The following is a 21,240-nucleotide window of genomic DNA, read 5'->3' on the forward strand; positions in this document are numbered from 1 at the left end:
TGCCCCCACACACAGCTCTGCTGCATGTTATCTATACACTGCTACAGAGCTCGACTTTGCCAAATATGACACAAATTTAATGTCCACCATCTGACTGGAGGACACGAAGACACCCAACACCAAGAACTGTGAACTGTGAGAGCCCGCGTTACCGCCCACATCCTGACTCCTCCCCCACGTGACTGATCACATGGTCCAGACGTCATCAAAGGTCCTTTAGCCTACTAGGCTAGTACTTCCTAACGTCTCATCTGAGTAGTCTCTTCACTTCCCCGTTCCCAGCGTAGACAATGAAGGACCAGGAAATGCAAACTTGCACAACATCTGTACTTCCAGCCTCCCCCAACCCCAGCAGCTCTGCTGCCCCCCTAAATACCCCTGAAGGACAAGGTACAGCAGCTCCTAGCACTACTGCTAGCCAAGGTGAGTGCCGGCTGAATGTCTCTTATGGCCATCCTTAGAGGGGAACTCCACTTTCTACCCCTGTCATTATACCTTAGGGATTCAGAGCTTCCACTTAATAATTGCTTGGCCCTCTGCTTGTCAGGCAGGCACCCAACTATGGGTAAAGTGATGCCAACAGTCTGGAGGTAGGTATGTCACCCACACTGACTGCATGTCCACACAGCAGTGTTTCCCAACCAGTGTGCCTCCAGCTGTTGCAAAACAACAACACCCAGCATGCCCGGACAGCCGAAGGCTGTCCGGGCATGCTGGGAGTTGTAGTTTTGCATCAGCTGGAGGCACACTGGTTCGGAAAATCTGCCATTCAGGGTGCCAGGATGAGATCTGTAGTGTTTTTCTTTACTGTTTCATCTATGCAGAGTGCAGGGGAGCTGCCAGGAGACATGTTGTGTTCATTATGTTTCCTTTTAGCCCTTGTTCACACTGCACAGATTGTTGTGTGTATGTGTTTTTTTTTTTTTTTTTTCTTTCTCCTAAACCCAGAACTGGATCTTTTAGTGTGAAGAAACATATAAGGGAAATCCTTGCACATCCCTTCGTCTTTGGATTCAAGCTTGGGTTTTGGCTAAAAGTTGATGCTGCTTGTTTGAATGCAGCGGTTGTGTAGTTTTGGCGCTCTCACCTAAAGTAACCCGGCGTGCGTCCAGCACCACTACATCCTGCAAAGTAGAAAAGATTCCGCCCTATAGCCTGAAGAGCCTGTGGTCTGTTTTGATCAGATGCAGCGTTGTCATGGAGACCACCAAATACATAGATAAACATGTAACTGCCACTGCTTAGTCCGGGTAGGAGGTGGATTGAGTTATGCGTTTCCATGACAACACTGCACCTGAGGGAACAGGGATTATAGCAGGAAACATTTTTGGAACTTTGTATCAGTCTGAGGACAAAAATGAGTGATTTTTTTATTTTTTTTGCCCATAACAACCAATCACAGCTCAGCTTTCACTTTACTAGAACTTGGTAAGATATGAAAGCTGAGCTGTGATTGGTTGTTGAGGGAAAACCAGACTTTTTTTTTTTTTTTTTTTTTTTTTTTAATAAATCTGGGCCTTTGTGTCTACTGCTGCAAACACTTGTAAACTCAATCCTGCTCTCGGCTAAGGCCCCATTTTGTTATCAGTTTACAGCAGAATATATTTAAAGGAGTACTGCAGCCTAAGACCACTTATCTCCTATCTGCAGGATATGGGATGTGTATCTGATGGCGGGGGGTCCGACCACTGGGGGGCCCAGAGCTGCCGTGGCTCTGCACGGCTAATGCGCGTGTCGTCTATCTCACTAAGAGGTCGACAGATACACCCCCCACAATTCAGCTCTATGGGAGGGGCGGGGATGCACATACACTGCATCTCCACCTCTCCCATAGAGGTACATGGAGGGGGCATGTCAGCCGCGGTGTTATGCTGTGCTCGACACACCTCCTGCATGAGGAGAGCAGCGGAAGTTCTGGGTCCCCGTATGGGAGATTGCGGGGGGGTCGGTGACACACAGGTCCTATCACATAGGCCCATTATTATTCCTAGGTGCTGGCGGCGAGTTTTCAACTTTAGAAGAAAAAATCTCTCACACAGCGCTTCGGCTCTCCCATAGAGATGCATTGAGGGGGGGGGGGGGTGTCAGCCACCACTTCTTGGGTTAGTCGACACGCCCCATTTAGCAGCAGAGCAGGAGTCCCATACAGGAGAACTAGGGGGTCCCAGTGGTCAGATAGGGATACGTTTTGTATTCCGAAGTTCTCCTTTAAATACCTGACAAGACTTGGCTTGCTAGATATTTGTATGGGATGAAAGTCAGATTTGGTAGTGGCATCTTTCATCCCCTTCCTAGGCCACTTCTGGTTTTCAGACTAGCCCAAATCAGCACAGGTGCTGAAGATTACTTGTTACTGGGCTTTGAAAGTAGTTAAAGGGGTACACCGCACCTAGACATCTTATAAGATGTCTGATAACAGGGGGAGGCAGCCATTGGGACCCCGCGATCTCCGACCCAGCACCCTGGTGTTCTGAACATTTATGTTCAGAATGCCGGCTGTGCTAAGCTTTGGGCAGCCGTGGGAGATATATAACGAGGGGAGGGGACAGCTGTGGTCGCACGTAATCCGGCACACAGTGGAGTTTGTTTCACGCAAGCGGATAACTGCGGTGCTGGGCCAGAGTTTGGGGTATCCCAGGGGCAAAGTAGTCAGTCTGCAAGGGAGGCTATGAGGACCCTGCACCACTGATGAGCGTTTGAATACGGAGGTTTGCAGTCTCAAATGGGGACATTGTAACCTGTGAGAGTAAAGCATTTGTTGACTGTTGTATTGGGTGGCTGGTAGTAAGACAGGGAAGAGATCTTTTTAGCAAGCACTAGACAAGCAAGATTTATTTTTGTGTGCCTGCCTGAGTGTGAAGGTGGTATTTGTCTTGTAATGTAAAAAATAAAGACAGGAGCAGCTCTGTTTAAATATTACATCTATGTCCCTGACTTTGATTGCTTTTTTGCTTCTGTGTGACTGGTTCTTTGGAGCTAGTCATCTGTACCCAACAGCACTTACAAGGTATCTGTCCTTTTTCTAGAGAAAATGTAGTTTGCATGTTGTGGATTTCTGCAAACCCTCTTATGTTGTTGTCTTATAGGTGAGGGAGTCGCTTCTCATGCCCCACCTACATGTGATGTTTCTGAAGAACTCAGCAGGCAGCTAGAAGATATATTGAATACATACTGTGTGGATGCTGGCCAAGAAGGGGTGGCAGACTCTGAGGAGACTGACAAAGGGCCTCCAGAGTCTGCTAAGAATGAAGAGGCCGAGTCTGTGGTGCCAGAAGTTAATGGAGTAAAGGGGGAACTACGTGGAGCAGAAGACAACCGGAGAATAGTTGACATAGATAAGGATCAGAAGCGCGTGCATGACAAGAAGAAAGCAAAGGGGCTTGGTAAGTACCAACAGTCACTTGCTTATGCCAGGAATCCGATTTATGGTGAGAGCCCTGATTCTTCTCCTTGGTTTTGCTGTGTCAGAGGGAAACAAATAACCTGCTAAAGTCTCAGCCAGACCTCTTTGAAGTAGAATACTTATACAATATTATTTTAGATTTATTATTTATGGTGTTGCTGCTTAAAGGGGTAGTCCGGAGAACTGAACATATCAGACACTTATTCCCTATCCACAGGATAAGGGATAGCTGCTTGATTGCTGGGACCCCGGCGACATCATGTACAGGGCCCCATCTACAAACTCATGCTCGGCACACTTCAGCCTCCACCTTCCTACATGAGCGCAAGTGAACAATCACCCGCCACAGTGATGTTCTGCTGCAGCCAGTGATTGGCTGAACGGGTCATCACTCGTCCAGGAAAGTGGGGGCCAGAGTGTGCCAATTACAGGTAAGTAATCAGGGCCCTGTACAGTACATTGCATGGAATCCCAGCGGTTAGACCCCCCCCCCCCCTCCTCACAATCAGACACTTTCCACTATCCTATGGATAGATAGGGGATAGGTGTCTGATATGTTCAGTTCCACAGACTACCCCTTCATTATTTCTGTTAATTATAGAGAAATAATATTAGGTAAATTTGAAAGTAATGAGCGATTTTAATGTAGACATAAAAAATTGTTGTACAGTTCAGCATCTTAAGGGGTATTACAGAGAATACCTAAATAGGAAAAAAAAAACTATACTTGCCCTCCCCACTTCCCTGGTGCGCCCGCTATGTCTGTTGGTCCCGGCCAGTGTCCCATCTTATGCAATACGAACACAGAGAAATGCAGGTGGTGGGGGGATTGACACAGCTAAGTGGTTGTGGCGGGGGGAAATATAAGGATTTTTTTCTATTTAATTTCTAGTGATGGGGGGTGCAGCTCACTTCACCTATTTTATTACTGAGGTGCAGCTAATCCACTACCCAGGGGAAAACTAAAGGAAGTTTAATCATACAAGAAAGCAGACCTCTAAATATTCAAAAAATATGAAATTTATTATAAAATATATAAATAAATGAATAACAATGATCATAGGCGTGCGCAGCCTATTGCATAAGGGTGTGCACCCTAAAGCACAAACTCACGCCGCGCGCGTGCATATATATATATATATATATATATATATACGCACACATACACACAGTTAGTATAGTTCCCCTACATTAGGTGCAGTATAGTTCCCCCCACATTAGGTGCAGTATAGTTCCCCCCACATTAGGTGCAGTATAAGTCCCCCCACATTAGGTGCAGTATAAGTCCCCCCACATTAGGTGCAGTATAAGTCCCCCCACATTAGGTGCAGTATAAGTCCCCCCACATTAGGTGCAGTATAAGTCCCCCCACATTAGGTGCAGTATAAGTCCCCCCACATTAGGTGCAGTATAAGTCCCCCCACATTAGGTGCAGTATAAGTCCCCCCACATTAGGTGCAGTATAAGTCCCCCCACATTAGGTTGGCAGTACAGTCCCCCCACATTAGGTTGGCAGTACAGTCCCCCCACATTAGGTTGGCAGTACAGTCCCCCCACATTAGGTTGGCAGTACAGTTCCCCCACATTAGGTTGGCAGTACAGTTCCCCCACATTAGGTTGGCAGTACAGTTCCCCCACATTAGGTTGGCAGTACAGTTCCCCCACATTAGGTTGGCAGTACAGTTCCCCCACATTAGGTTGGCAGTACAGTTCCCCCACATTAGGTTGGCAGTACAGTTCCCCCACATTAGGTTGGCAGTACAGTTCCCCCACATTAGGTTGGCAGTACAGTTCCCCCACATTAGGTTGGCAGTACAGTTCCCCCACATTAGGTTGGCAGTACAGTTCCCCCACATTAGGTTGGCAGTACAGTTCCCCCACATTAGGTTGGCAGTACAGTTCCCCCACATTAGGTTGGCAGTACAGTTCCCCCACATTAGGTTGGCAGTACAGTTCCCCCACATTAGGTTGGCAGTACAGTTCCCCCACATTAGGTTGGCAGTACAGTTCCCCCACATTAGGTTGGCAGTACAGTTCCCCCACATTAGGTTGGCAGTACAGTTCCCCCACATTAGGTTGGCATTAGGTTGGCACCTAATGTGGGGGAACTGTACTGCACCTAATGTGGGGGAACTGTACTGCACCTAATGAGGGGGAACTGTACTGCACCTAATGAGGGGCAATTGTACTGCACCTAATGAGGGGCAATTGTACTGCACCTAATGTGGGGGAACTGTACTGCACCTAATGTGGGGGAACTGTACTGCACCAGTTCCCCTACATTAAGTGCAGTACAGTTCCCCCACATTAGGTGTAGTATAGTTCCCCACATTAGGTGCAGTATAGTTTCCCCCACATTAGGTGCAGTATAGTTTCCCCCACATTAGGTGCAGTATAGTTCCCCCCACATTAGGTGCAGTATATCTTTCCACATTTGGTGCAGTACAGTTCCCCACATTAGGTGCAGTATAGTTTCCCCCACATTAGGTGCAGTACAGTCCCCCCACATTAGGTGCAGTATAGTTCCCCCACATTAGGTGAAGTATAGTTCCCCCACATTAGGTGAAGTATAGTTCCCCCACATTAGGTGCAGTATAGTTCCCCCACATTAGGTGCAGTATAGTTCCCCCACATTAGGTGCAGTATAGTTCCCCCACATTAGGTGCAGTATAGTTCCCCCACATTAGGTGCAGTATAGTTCCCCCACATTAGGTGCAGTATAGTTCCCCACATTAGGTGCAGTATAGTTCCCCACATTAGGTGCAGTATATCTTTCCACATTAGGTGCAGTATAGTTCCCCCACATTAGGTGCAGTATAGTTCCCCCACATTAGGTGCAGTATAGTTCCCCCACATTAGGTGCAGTATATCTTTCCACATTAGGTGCAGTAGAGTTCCCCCACATTAGGTGCAGTAGAGTTCCCCCACATTAGGTGCAGTAGAGTTCCCCCACATTAGGTGCAGTAGAGTTCCCCCCACAGACATACAGCCTTCAGCCATATACAGTGTATGGCTGGAGGCTGTACGTCTGTGTACTGCCCCACTTCAGTGTTCCGACCACCGCTCCTCCGGTCCGGGGTCACAATCTACTGCTATGGCCTATAGACCATAGCAGTAGGTCTCGGGACTGGAGGACCGGTGGTCGGAACACTGAAGAAGACGTGCTGCCAGCTCGTGTTGGTCACTTACCATTCCGGCCGGCGCGCTCATCCTCTTCCTTGAATCTCCGCTTCTCTGTTGCTATGGGCGCACGCACGGGACGTCAATGACGTCCCTGCGTGCGCTACTTCCCGGCGGCCCCTGTGTTTTGAAAGTTAACACGACTGCCGCTGTAGAAAGGTAACCGGGACATCCTTGTGTCCCGAAAAGATCTTTCGGGACACAGGGGTGTCCCGAATGTGACGGGGGGGTCCTCTGCGGGCTGCTCAGTGGTGGCCTCGAATGCCCCCCTGGGCTTGATTAGGGTGTGCCTGGGCACACCCGGCACACCCCGTGCGCACGCCTATGACAATGATACCATACAATAGGAGACTAAAAGACCGCAGCGCCCTTGCAGTCTAGCCCCTAACAATTCCTTGCCATACAGTATACATATATTGTGTATAAGCTATTTTGTGTCTCAATTAGTTTATAATAGTCAGACGTCGGCAATGTGATATGTTGACGGAAAAGTTCATTTTTCTGTGAAGATATTCTTAGATAAAAATCTTTATGAAATGTAAAAAATAGGTTGTCTCACCGGTGGTCTTAATGATGTTTCGTGTCTGAAATTAGCATTGGGTATTAGACCCCACTCATCGCTGTTGCACAGTATTAGCGGAGGACTGCAAGTCCAAGGATGCCTGTGTTGATATCGGGTGCTGCAGAGTGAAGGTGGAGCACTATAGATCCAAGAATCTAAGGAGAGATATAGAAAATGCAGACCCTGCTGAACTACAAAAAAGACAGTCTTTCAGAGAGGTTATTTGCGGTGAACGTAGTTGCAGACAGTATATGAAATGGTGGAGCTCATCTGTGAGGAGACAGGAACATTTGTATATAGTCCAAGAATGCAAAGGTGACAAAGGCACTCACCAGATACAGTGTGACTTCTTCTGTATTGCTTTCAGTACATTCGTGCAGGTACAGGCGGCCGAAAGCCGCTACGAGTGTTAGACGCCAGTGCACATTGGTGACAGCTGTTTCTTTCCGTGAGGAACTTCAACAGACCATTTCCTCTGACCTGTACACTCCCCTTCTAGAGACGTAGAACACAGGTGAGTGGAAAAGAAAATAGAATTGTATTGTGCAATACCAACACACAAATATATTCTATTTAAAATTTTTTTTTAAAAATAGTCGTATAGTACTTCCTATATAATACTTTTTGCATTTGCAGGTGATCGATTTAAAATAGAATATATTTATGTGTGTTGGTATTGCACAATACAATTCTATTTTCTTTTCCACTCACTTGTGTTCTACATCACTAGAAGGTGAGTGTACTTATGTAGGAGTGCACAGGTCAGAGGAAAAGGTCTGTTGAAGTTCCTCACGGAAAGAAACAGCTGTCACCAATCAATGTGCACTGGCGTCTAACACTCGTAGCGGCTTGTGGCCACCTTTACTTGCACGAATGTACTGAAAGCAATAAAGAAGTCACACTGTATCTGGTGAGTGCCTTTGTCATTTTTGCGTTCTTGGACTGTATAGATCCAAGAATGCCCGTAGTTTCTATCAGATGGTATAGTCTGGCCAGCAGTCTTGTAACTGGGATGCACCCCGATGGTCTGATGGATCGCAGGTCTGTGGCAGCAGACATTGGGAGCTTCAATAATGAGCGCATCGTCCTCGTGTCTCCGGAGCACGCACTTAATTTTTTGTAAAACAGGTATACTAATGGTTGATAGTAGTATCTGTTAAAATATGATAAACATAAGCTGGATGCGTTTTCAGGGCGTAGCAACCCTTTGTTCAGCAGCAGATATATAAAGATCATAATGGTTAAGTAGAATAAAATGAACAATATACTTTTTAACCCCTTTAGGACGAAGGGTGTAAAGGTGCACCCTTGCATCCTGGTACTTAAGGACCGAGGGCGTCCCTGTACACCCTGGTCCTGTTACTGTAGTTTGAAGGGTGCTCACGAGCTGAGCAGGCATCATACCCTGTGGGTCCCGGCTGCTGAGCAGGCATCATACCCTGTGGGTCCCGGCTGCTGAGCAGGCATCATACCCTGTGGGTCCCGGCTGCTGAGCAGGCATCATACCCTGTGGGTCCCGGCTGCTGAGCAGGCATCATACCCTGTGGGTCCCGGCTGCTGAGCAGGCATCATACCCTGTGGGTCCCGGCTGCTGAGCAGGCATCATACCCTGTGGGTCCCGGCTGCTGAGCAGGCATCATACCCTGTGGGTCCCGGCTGCTGAGCAGGCATCATACCCTGTGGGTCCCGGCTGCTGAGCAGGCTTCATACCCTGTGGGTCCCGGCTGCTGAGCAGGCTTCATACCCTGTGGGTCCCGGCTGCTGAGCAGGCTTCATACCCTGTGGGTCCCGGCTGCTGAGCAGGCTTCATACCCTGTGGGTCCCGGCTGCTGAGCAGGCTTCATACCCTGTGGGTCCCGGCTGCTGAGCAGGCTTCATACCCTGTGGGTCCCGGCTGCTGAGCAGGCTTCATACCCTGTGGGTCCCGGCTGCTGAGCAGGCTTCATACCCTGTGGGTCCCGGCTGCTGAGCAGGCTTCATACCCTGTGGGTCCCGGCTGCTGAGCAGGCTTCATACCCTGTGGGTCCCGGCTGCTATGAGCAACCGGGACCCATGGTTAATGCCGGGCATCGCCGATTGGGCTGATGCCAGGCATTAACCCTTTAGATGCCACAATCAAAGTTGATTATAGCGTCTAAAATGTGGGGTTAACTATGCCAGTTAGCTCAGGGCAGCTGAGAGCGGGACATCTGAAAATGTACATGGTCCTTAAGATCAAAATGAGCTTGGTCCTTAAGAGGTTAAAGGGGGTCCTGTGCTGGGAAGTTTTTTCAGTTAATGTCTCACACTTACGTGAAAATAAGAAAAGCACTCCCTTGCTGCAGCTGCTCTAATGCCGCATGGTCTATGCTGCTGTTGTAATTTTTCTGGGACTCTGATGTTTCATTCTGGCAGGAACTGCCTGCTCCCCCACTGGCTTTTCATTGGCTGTAACTGTACCAGCTTCAATATAAGAGAAGAATGTAACATGCAGTGAGTACTAGTGATGCAGTGAATTGATCCTCTAAGAATTTTTCTTTGTATTTCAGGAAAGGAGATCACCCTCCTAATGCAGACCTTAAACACACTAAGCACCCCAGAAGAAAAACTGACTGCCCTGTGTAAGAAATATGCAGAACTGGTGAGCAAAGCCTAAGAAGTGCATTTTCATGCAATTTATTAGTTTTATATGATTCCAGCTAATCTCTTCTTTACTGTTCCCAAAGTTAGAAGAACATAGAACTTCTCAAAAGCAAATGAGAATCCTCCAGAAAAAGCAGACCCAGCTCATCCAGGAGAAGGACCAGCTTCGTAATGAGCATAGCAAGGCCATTCTAGCTCGTAGTAAACTGGAGAGTCTGTGTCGGGAGCTGCAGAGGCACAACCGAACGTTAAAGGCAAGTTTAAGCCAGACATTGAATGTATAGATGTATAATATTTTTGAGGTGTTGAGGTGCGACACCAGGGGTATAGCCATACTAGGTGCAGCAGAAGCAGGTTGAGGTGATACCATTGACACCAGTATTACAAAGGGAATGCTGTTTAAAGCCTTGGGGACCAGGAGCTTCAAGGGACATTTCTGTGAAGCGGTGTAATTATTATGTTACATATTTGTTTTCCTACTCCATCATAACGTGTTGGCATACACATATAACGAATAGTACATAATACACTTGTTTTTTAATCATGTAATTGGTATTAAAAAAAATGCTCATTGAGGACCAGTTCTGACTTTTGTGTTTTCCCAGCACAGGAGGAGGGTGTACAAAGAGCCCGTGAGGAAGAAGAGAAACGAAAGGAGGTGACATCTCATTTCCAGCTGACACTGAATGACATCCAGACTCAAATGGAGCAACACAATGAGCGCAACACTAAGCTGCGCCAGGAGAATGTGGAACTAGCTGACAGGCTGAAGAAGCTGATAGAGCAATATGAACTGAGGGAGGAGGTGAGTCTGCTGATTGGAAGGCAGGTTAATGGTCTACCGCTTGCTTTAAAAGATGCCTATATGCTTTCTGGATGCAAAATAACAGAAATGCTCATGTAATACTTGGTTTGTTGTTAATGCAGTCTGATGGTCAGATAAGGTTACAGACTCTTGCTTATGCGCTTTTTTTTATTTTATTTTTTATTTTATTTTTACACTTCACCTTAATGGGCAAATGTCTTCCACCAACAGATGATGATTGGGAGTGTAGGATCAGGCAATTGATATATAATATGCATGATTTATATGTTCTTATGGAAGATAAACTGCTGCCAGAGCAGTCTGGCTGTGGCTTACGCTTCTCTCCCCACTGAAAACGCATGCACACTTGAAGTGTGCATGTCTATGATGGTGTTAGGTTTGTTCATCCCACGGCTTTAGTTTTAGCTCGTAGTCACTCTCTATCATAAAGGTCGCTCTCATTTAGACCTGCTCAAAGTAGCTTTTTTTTTTTTTTATATTTGGTGCCAAATGCACAGAAAACCCCAGTTCCAGTCTCCTAGTAACTATGAAGCAATTTGAATGTGCTGTAGAGTGCAATTATAAAGCACAAACTGGTTCTTGGAATTCTATAGCTGGAGGCACTCTTGTTGGGAAACACTGGCATAGATAGTATTTAGAAACTGCAGGACAATGAAGTTCACACCTGTTTTTTATACATAGTGGATTTTCATTTATTGCCAGCTTTTTTTCAAATTCGAGAAAGTTTATTGAAAAACCAGAGGAATACAAAACAGATGTAGGCAAATAATACAGTAAACAATAGCCTGGTAGGCCAAAATAGCAATAAAGAAATAAGACAATCAGTCTGACTATGCAGAGCAGTATAAACAGCATAAGGAAACTACACTAAAACCAAGAACATGGGGTTATCGTAAAGCCCTCAAGGTGCCAGGGCAAATGGGTAAGAAGGGAGAGAAAAAATAAGGTGAGGAGTAGGAACAAACAAGGAGGAGGAGAACCCCCCCCCCGGACACTCAACCTGAGGAATAGAGTGTGTAAGAAACCACAATAGAGGCGAAAGGAAAATAGTCAGATCCATTCAGGGCAGGAGAGAGTATAACAAAAGAAAACTAGACAAGGACAAAGAGCGAGAAGGAGAAGACACTTAACAGGACAAACAGTCAGACAAGGGAATTTTACTTATTTTTATTTTTTTTTTGTAACCACGTGCCAAAAAGAATAATTATATATGCTTTGCTTGCCATGTTTATTCTTTCTTTGTAAAAATGGCCATGGGTTTTGTCTGTCAAATTTGCGCCTCAATTTGTTATATTTTAACCCCTTAACGACAATGGACATAAATGTACGTCATGGTGCCGTTGTACTTAACGCACCATGGCGTACATTTACGCTCCGTCATGACCGCGAGCATCGGCAGCCAGCGACCCGCCGGTAATGGCGGACATCCGCCATCGCGCGGATGTCTGCCATTAATCCCTCAGATGCCGTGATCAATACAGATCACGGCATCTGCCAGAGTGCGGTACTTTGAATGGATGAACGGATCGCCCGCAGCGCTGCTGCGGCGATCCGATCATCCAGCATGGCGGCCGGAGGTCGCCTCACCTGGCTCTGGCCGTCTCCCGGGGTCTTCTGCTCTGGTTTGAGATCGAGCAGACCAGAGCAGGAGATCACCGATAATACTGATCAGTGCTATGTCCTATACATAGCACTGAACAGTATTAGCAATCGAATGATTGCTATAGATAGTCCCCTGTGGGGACTATTAAAGTGTAAAAATGAAAGTTAAAAAAATTTGAGAAAATCCCCACCCCAATAAAAAAATTTAAATGTCCTTTTTGTTCCATTTTACCCCCATAAAGTGTAACAAAAAATTTAAAAATAAATAAATAAATAAAAATAAATAAAATATTAATACACATATTTGGTATCGCCGCGTGCGTAAATGTCCGAACTATTAAAATATAATGTTACTGATCCCGTACGGTGAATGTTAAAGAAGCATTTTATTTTTAAAAAATGAATAGGTTTATATACACAAATGTGGTATCAATAAAAAGTACAGATCATGGCGCAAAAAATGAGCCCTCATACCGCCACAGAAAAATGAAAGTTATAGGTCATCAAAATAGGATTTTTTTTTTTTTTTTTTTTTTTTTAGCGCAACAATAATAGAGAAGTATATAATCATGGGTATCATTTTATCATTTTAATCGTATTGACCCACAGAATAAAGAACACATAATTTTTACTGTAAATTGTACGGCGTGAAAACAAAACCTTCCAAAATTAGCAAAATTGCAGTTTTCTTTTTAATTTCCCCACACAAATAGTATTTTTTTTTGGTTGCACCATACATTGTTATGGTAAAATAAGTGATGTCATTATGCAGGACTACTGGTTGTGCAAAAAGCAAGCCCTCATACTAGTCAGTGGATGAAAATATAAGAGTTACCGTTTTTAGAAGACGAGGAGGAAAAAACAAAAATGCAAAAATAAAATTGGCCTGGTCCTTAAGGGATTAAGCAATGTTCTGTTTTGCATACTAAACAATAGATATGAGTTTTTCCTTTTATCATCCAACAGGCTAATTCCCTAACCGAAAGTAAATAGTAATATCATGATATCTGTTAAGGGCAAACTCCACAAATGGTGAGCCTACATTATCACCTCTTTTCTCCTGTACAGCACATTGATAAAGTATTTAAACACAAAGATCTTCAGCAGCAGCTAGTGGATGCGAAACTGCAGCAGGCTCAAGAAATGCTCAAGGAAGTGGAGGAGCGTCATCAGAGGGAGAAGGATTTTGTAAGTCAATGGCAACTCATATTGATCATTATAGTTTTTTTTTTTTTTTTTTTTGCCATTTTTGTTATTTCCTAAAGTCATCTCCAGATATTATATTGTAGCAACAATTTTTAAATCATTTAATGAATAATAAATTAATTTCTAACTTCCCTTAGAAGCTGTACTCCATCTAATATATTTTTATAACTGTTAGAGCATTGTAGAAGATTGGAAGCAGCAACTAGTTGAAAGAAATATTCTATGTTTTGTTTCTGTTTTTTGTTTACCTGAGAAGCCATTCAAATGGATGTTTAAAAAAAATTATAATAATAATAATAATAATAATTTCACACCCAGACATATATTCAGACCAACGGTCTTTCATTGATCACCAGTTAGGTGCTTTACTCCATATTTTACTGTCAGATTGTGACTAAATAGTTGGCAAGTGTATTCAATTGTGATAACACTTATTAAAAGGGAATAAGAAACTTTGTAGTATTGTTTACTAAAAAATGTCTTTCTCTTCTTATGAGGCCCCTTTCTGCTCTCTCCTTCCTTAACTCCTTACTTAGAAAAACTGCTAGAAATCTGTCTTGAGAGATGAGACAGACTAGTGGTATACTGAGGGATCAGGTGGATGATGGCTGCAAAAAGGAAAAAGATGACTGCGGCAGCTGCACTGCTAATTACTGCTCTGTAATGTCCTCCATGTACTTTAAAGAGGTGGGTGTGGTGTGTGGGAGACATCATAGCAGCTAGTCTATACCCACTGACAAAGGGACAAATAAAAATTAGAAATGAAGTCTGCAGGGAAAAAAATACTGAAAATGCCATATACAAGCTATTATAAGGTCAGTAATACAGCTATACAGCGTAGTCTAGAATGTTTATTAAAAATCTTATTGGCCATTTCATTTCTTGAAAACATTTGTTAAAAAATGGCTTAAGTAAATGCATGAAAATCCAGGGCATCCAGTTGTGAGATATAAGGCAAATACTTAAAATATTTTATGAACACTGTTTATTCTTCACATCCATTTTAATGTATAGCTATTGAAGGAAGCTGTGGAGTCCCAACGCATGTGTGAGCTCATGAAGCAGCAGGAGACCCACCTCAAGCAGCAAGTAATTCCTTTTTTCTTTTTACCTTTCATTTAGTTCCCAGTAAATGTGTATATTTCTTCATAAAGCTCATGGCTGAAGTATGTGGGCAATCGAAACTGTAATCTAAGGAATTGATTGAGTCTTTAAGGGTCTGTCATCATGCTTAATATTAGAAGGGTATCTCAAGAAGTTGTTCCTTATCAACATGATAGAGGAGCTCATCGGTTGGGGTCTGACCACTGGGCCCCACTACTGATTATGAGAACAAAGAGAAAATTAAGTAGCAAGGGGTGGCGTGCATCCAGCTCAGCGCTCTGCAATGTTTGGAAGCCCCACTCATTCTGTGGACAACTTTTTTCTGTTCTCATGATAGGTTGGGGTCCCAGCAGTTGTACCAGCACCATTCAGCTTGTTATTCACTATCCTGTAGATAGGGGATCATTTCTTTGAATGGGAATGCCCCTTTCGCTATGTTTCCCTCTATATGATAAATGGAAATTCCTGAAAATCCCCAGCAATAGTAATAACATCTGTTGGACACATTTGTTGTTTCCTATTTTATTCATGATCTGTTTGGTTACTCAGGAAATATCGGACTTGCATGCCAGACCAGAATTTTCAATGTGCACCTTGTTGGCTGCTGTTAAACATCATTTTAACTTTGTCTCCTTTTTTCTTTGCTCATTAAGTTGGCCCTGTATACCGAGAAGTTTGAGGAGTTTCAAAACACTCTTTCTAAAAGCAATGAAGTCTTCACAACCTTTAAACAGGAAATGGAAAAGGTGAATAGTGACCGTTGTCTTGATCCTCTAATGTTTTTTGTTATATTTAATATTTCCCCCATTAATATTTCATAGTTTCCCCATGAATACTACTGCATTGCATATTGTGTCTTAATACAAATATCATTTGCATTAAGTATTTATGGACAGTTAAAGGGGTATTCCAGCCTTTAAAAAAAAATAAGAATAATAATAAATAAATAAATATATATATATATATATATATATATATATATATATATATGGAAGAAATAGAAAAAAACCTATCTAGTCCTCATTCCCCCAATGGTCGAGACAGGACTCCGCTGCTGCCAGTGACTGGCTGAGCTGCCAGGTCCTGCACCAAGCAGTTGTCTCAGAAGCAGGGAGAAGAGAGAAGATTAGATGACTGCCCGAATAGAAGCTCCAGGGGACTGGGGCTAGGTAGGTATGTTTCCCTCCCTGCCCACCCAACCCCCCCACCACCACCCAGCAGTGTATATTTATTTATTTAATTATTTTTTTAAGTTTAAAATACCACTTTAACTCACATGATAGTATTTTTTTTTAATCCAGATTTGGACCTCTTTTGTGGCTTAATATTTTGGGTTGTCCAACTGTTCTTGCATCACAGTGAATTTTTTTTTCTCATTTTTGTCCCTCTTGTTATGTCAATCAGATGACTAAAAAAATTAAGAAGTTGGAGAAGGAGACAACCATGTACCGATCAAGATGGGAAAGCAGTAATAAGGCTCTGCTTGTGATGGCTGAAGAGGTGAGACTTTCAGAAAACTAGCTACGACATCACTAATAATGATCAGTAGTATGAAGAGATAAATCTCAATCTAGATTTCCTTAAAAATTTTACTAGCATTAAAAACAACTTTTGACATGTTACCTCTGAGACCTGCTGCAATCCTGAATTATTAGCTGGGGAAACAAGTGGCATTGCGCTTTGCTCCCCACCCAGCCAAGAGATTTGCATAGAAGTCTACCCAGAGAAATGTACGGATCTCTCAGCTGACAGCAGAGCGCAATGCTACTTGCTACCCCAGCTAAAAACTCATGATCACAGCGGGTCTCAGCAGTAAGACCCGGTGTGATCAACAACTTTTAGCATGTCTGATTGTACAAGTTATATTAAATCACACTTTAAATGGTTATCAATTAAAAATTAATTTACAGAAATATTCCATTTTGTAGTCAGCATGCTGTAATAATAAAACAAGAAGATGGTTTGGCGCTGTACTAGAACATATAGATGATGATATGGTGGCATTCATCTACATTTCTGAGTGGACTTCTGTGCAAAGAAAAAGTATAGCTCTCTTGGCTGGCTGGGGAGCGGAGCGGAGCGCAATGCCGCTCGTTTCCCCGGCTAATAACTCACAATCGCAGCAGGTCTCAGAAGTGTCATTTCAAAAAAAAAAAATTTTTAATGATAGTAACATTAGTTTACACATTAGGCGGAATTTATCAATGTTTATACCAGGAAGAAAAGTTGCAAATTTTTGTGCAGCATGTTCAAAACACAGGGAAAGTTGCACATTTTACTGGATAAAATCCACCAGAAGTAAGTGTGTTCCCAAAAAAGTGAATTTATGTTAAAATTGAGAATGAAATGTTTTGCAATTTGATGATATGATATGCTATGCCATGTAAATGATAAACACATCCAAATATACAAAACAATGTTCTATGATGAACACGAGCTCATACATAAATTAGTACCTCTATATATCCAAGCAATACAGACCAAATAATTCAAGAAATATAATAGCAAAATGAGCCAATAATTGGAGAGACAATGAGCATGCATGCAATCCCTGTACGTTTCTGTTCTTATGTGGTCTGGTAACCATGGAAACGTCATCTGTGGAATATAGAGTTGCAGAGGTGAAAGCTGTGTGTGGGTGACAAATGCCACTCCATAAACAGTGGCATAACTGGAAGCATTCTGTCAGAGGTTAACGCCAGGAAATCTTTCTGTAATTTCCATCATAAACGTTTTAATGGAGTGTGCATAGAGCCTTAGTTCTTCGTAAATTGTAACTAAAATGACAAAAATATCTTGAAATTTTCTTCCAGAAAACTGTTTGTGACAAAGAGCAGGAGGCTTTGCAGGCCAAGATCCAAAAATTAGAAAAACTCTGCCGGGCACTACAGACAGAGCGTAATGATCTGAACAAGAAGGTGCAGGGTCTCAGTGGACCTCCAGCCACCTCTACAGAGACCACTCCCGATGATTGTATGAGTTGTACAGCACCCACCAGCAGTGAGAATGTAGAACTGAACAGCGGTGGTGTGTGTGGGCAGAATGCACTGCAAGTCACTGCACCGTCTTCTTTTCCAGCTGCCACGACTGAATAACATGGATGGGAATGAATGCATCATATGTAACGTCATCATTCCTTTTATAAAATGGCTTCCAATTTTATACTCGCCTTACACCTCACCCTTTATCTTGCTTTTATGTTATTGTTTTGAGTTTGGTTATTTTGTTGTTTTACTTTCCAAATAGTCATAAAGCAGTCTGTATAACGTACAGCTGTGGCAGTCTACTTTGTAGCCACATTAATTCTGCAGGTTACCCATGCGCAGCATAGTTCATATTGTTGTCAAACACTATTTTGTCCTGATTCATTTTAAAGGAAATAATTTAATAAAAATACGACATTCTAACTAGTAGTGTAAAATATTTACATCTGCCAGAAACTGCGGTGAAAGATTTCAACTAAGACTTTTGTTTCTCATCAGTCAGTGATGCATGAAAATGAACCTGAAGCTTTCATCATGCATGCAATGTGAAAGAGTCAGTGTTTTATATTCTACCTCTGGGGTACTTGCGTGACACCTTGTAGACGATGCCAGCTCAGCTCTCGACTAGGAAAGGGGATGTATAAAATATGATGCAGAGTAAGAGTTGGCAATGGCAGTTTATTTAGTTTTGGTTTTCTAACTTGACAATGCGAGCTGGAATCTGGTTGCCATGTATTTTTAGATACAATGGCCCAGATTTATCAAACTGTGTGAGAGAAAGTAGAGTCACTTTCCCACAGCAACCAATCACAGCTCAGCTAACGAGCTGAGGTAAAGTGAAAGCTGAGCGGTGATTGGTTGCTATCGAAAAACCTCTCCACTTTTTCTCTCACACAGTTTGATAAATCTGGGCCGATAACTCTACTTTACAGTAAATGTTGCAAACTAAGTAGTGACAATGCCTCATGAAGAAGCTTATGAGAACACCGTACTGGATTGTAGATGGTATAAAAGTACTGCAGTTTGTAGGGTTTCCCAGTTAAAGATTTTTTGGGTAATTTTTGAAAGTAAGGCCTTCTTGGTTTTTATCCCATTGTCCCTCTGTTATCATGGACAATACATTTCTTTGGCATGGTTTCCTTTTTCTTCCCATTAAAGGGGGTTGTATAAGATTAGAAAAAAAAAAGTCTAGTTTATTTTCGCCCTAAAAATGGTGCCACTCTTGATTGATTTTCACTTCAAACACAAAAGCCCGCCTTCTGTACTATCAAATCCATTTATCTTTAATTTAGTTCAATCTTTTGGAGCAGCCCCTGTTAGCATGCCTATGTGGAATAAATATGAACTGTACCTTGCTCGTATTTATTGCCACTGCCCTGTCAATGACTATGCTCAACCTGTGATGTATCATTCTTTTTGCATCAGTATATTTTGCAGCATTATTATTACTGAATGTACTATCACAACGTGCTGCTGTAAGCGTTACTATGTGTTCTTGCACATAAATATATTCTGCTTAGTGTTGAATTCTTTATTATGCACACACAAAGTGTTTAGGTATCACAACGGTTTTTGTTGTCTCAAGTTCTGACAATATTTCAGTTTTTATGTCTTTATAATTGAAAGAAAATCCTTTTGACTCTTTAGTGTCTTTTCTAAAGACCACTCCATATGTCATATGGCTTATTACAGAATATATTTGCTTTTCATGAATCAGAATGAGAGCCAATATTTCCTAGAATTCTCTTTGGTAGTGCCTTGGAAAAATATTCCATAGCTTAAGTCAGTAAGGAAACAAGGCAAATTGAATCCCACCTTTAACATACTATGAATAAAATGTGTAGTAATCATTTACTTACAGACTGGTCTTTAAATCAGTTAACCAGTATGTAATTGATGGAAATTGCTGCTACATTTCAGGGGCCCATTAGTTGTCTAATGGAGACCATAATCAAAGCCTCCTCGGCTCACCACCTGTACTGTAATGTTCAGAGGCTCTTGTGTGGTTACATATGTACCCCAGCACTTAGGTACCAAAGAGATTGTCCTACTCTGTGAGTTAGGCAAGCAGGTTGATCTTCATTGTTATGGTGGAAATAGTGTATTACTGAAAATAAATAAATTGTGGCTTTCTTTTCCATTAGTTTGTTTTCTTTATCTACAGACTTTCTAAAGCAAGTCCTAAAAGACACTCTCTCTATGCCAATTGTATTATAATGGTTAGTAAGCAAGGGAATGCTACCTTTTAGCTTTTTCCCCCTTTTGGCACTAGTTTCTTTATGGTTACAGAGACACATACCGTTATTGGGGTTCTCTAAGCTACAATGTGTTTGACACAGGCTAGACTGAGGTATAGAGTCCAAGGAATCATTCTTATCCCCTGCCTGGAAGCATAGGATTTGCTGCAGGAGAATAGTTAAGGATTGGCAGAGGTAGAGCTAATAGAGCGGTGTCATTGTTTGAAATGCAGACAGGCCAGAGGATAAACCAGGACACGGCCAGATTTCAAAACCAGGAGTAGAACAACATATACCATCCTTACTTTTCAAAGGATAAGAAAGGTAAAATCCATATAAACATGAGCCATGGATGGGGGTATCTGAATCACCAAGCAACAGGCTGGAGCTGGAGTCCCTTAAGTTGGCTGTTGATGTCATCCTTGGGCACTGGCCAGAGGCTGTTGTGTATGCACTGAAGGAAAGTCAGAGTGCAGTCCATCAGGGCTGTGGCTGAAGACCAGAGACATTGTGGCAACAAGCAGGGGCGTAGCTAGAAACCACAGGGCCCCAATGCAAAAAAAATTGCCCTGGGCTCCCTCTGTGCCAGGGCAGGACTGGGACCAAAAATAGGCCCGGGCCTTTAAAATAAGCATTTTTTGGTGGGGGTCCGACTGCTGGGAGCCCTACCGATCACCTTGGTTCAAGTGGCTCATCATGTCTGGAGAGCTTCAGGCATTATGGGACTTGTAGTTTTGTAACGGCTGGAGAGTCACAGATTGGGGTACATTGTCACCCATCATTACTGCAGAACTTACAAGTGACTACAGCTCTGATGGGACAGTCAGGAGAATACACAATAATATCAGTGACCTGAGTGATGTCTTCTCTGTTGTCTTTCCTTTACGTCTTCCTCTTGTCCAGAACGCTGTCACTTCTTCCAGCTCCATCTTCTCTGCAGAGTCTGATGCCCGAACATCATTGGTTCCTTACTTTGTCACCATATCCTCATCCTCTGTATGACAACAATAATCATTATAACTCTGGCAAATACTCTGCCCCTTAATACAATACCGCCACATACTGCACCCTCTGAATATACTGCCACACACTGCACCCTCTGAATATAATACTGCCACATACCATACCCCTGAATATAAATCTGACACACACTGTGCCCCATGAATACTACAAGACACTGTACCCTCTGAATATAATACTGCTATATACTGTATCCTCTGAATATAACTGTGCTACACACTGTGCCCGTAATAACAATACTGCCACACAATGTTTATTCTCAGTTCAGCTGAATTCTACCCCTGGACTTTCCTCCTCCAGACCCCTCTGTCATCCTCCTCTGCCCCCACCCAGACCCCTAAGTCTTCCTCCCAGCTCCTCTGTTCCATTACCCTCACCACCCCCCCCCCCCCCCAGATCCCTAAGTACTCTCCACGCTTCTCTGTCCCCCTCCCCAGACCCAAAGGTCCTGCTTCAGAAAGCTGTCAGAACATTATAGGAGTTGTAGTTGTGCA

At 43.2% G+C, this 21,240-nt stretch overlaps 1 protein-coding gene across 1 annotated transcript; it reads left to right on the forward strand.

Annotated features, from left to right (window-relative positions):
- Positions 1–200: 200 nt before the first annotated feature.
- On the forward strand, positions 201–19,623 carry TXLNA (taxilin alpha). Its single transcript, XM_056556945.1, has 10 exons — positions 201–423; positions 3,087–3,383; positions 9,674–9,765; positions 9,851–10,021; positions 10,378–10,572; positions 13,264–13,383; positions 14,416–14,490; positions 15,159–15,251; positions 15,910–16,005; positions 17,319–19,623. The coding sequence occupies exons 1-10, from the start codon at positions 291–293 to the stop codon at positions 17,598–17,600; spliced, it is 1,554 nt and encodes a 517-aa protein (XP_056412920.1). The 5' UTR covers positions 201–290; the 3' UTR covers positions 17,601–19,623.
- Positions 19,624–21,240: the final 1,617 nt, after the last annotated feature.

The sequence above is a fragment of the Hyla sarda genome, chromosome 2 (assembly GCF_029499605.1).
Source record: "Hyla sarda isolate aHylSar1 chromosome 2, aHylSar1.hap1, whole genome shotgun sequence".
Classification (NCBI taxonomy): domain Eukaryota; kingdom Metazoa; phylum Chordata; class Amphibia; order Anura; family Hylidae; genus Hyla; species Hyla sarda.

Coding starts and splice junctions, on each gene's coding strand:
- TXLNA (XM_056556945.1), top strand. CDS start 291: ATGAAGGACCAGGAAATGCAAACTTGCACAACATCTGTACTTCCAGCC. Junction 9,766..9,850: donor GTAAGAAATATGCAGAACTG/GTGAGCAAAGCC, acceptor CTGTTCCCAAAG/TTAGAAGAACATAGAACTTC. Junction 13,384..14,415: donor ATCAGAGGGAGAAGGATTTT/GTAAGTCAATGG, acceptor TTTAATGTATAG/CTATTGAAGGAAGCTGTGGA.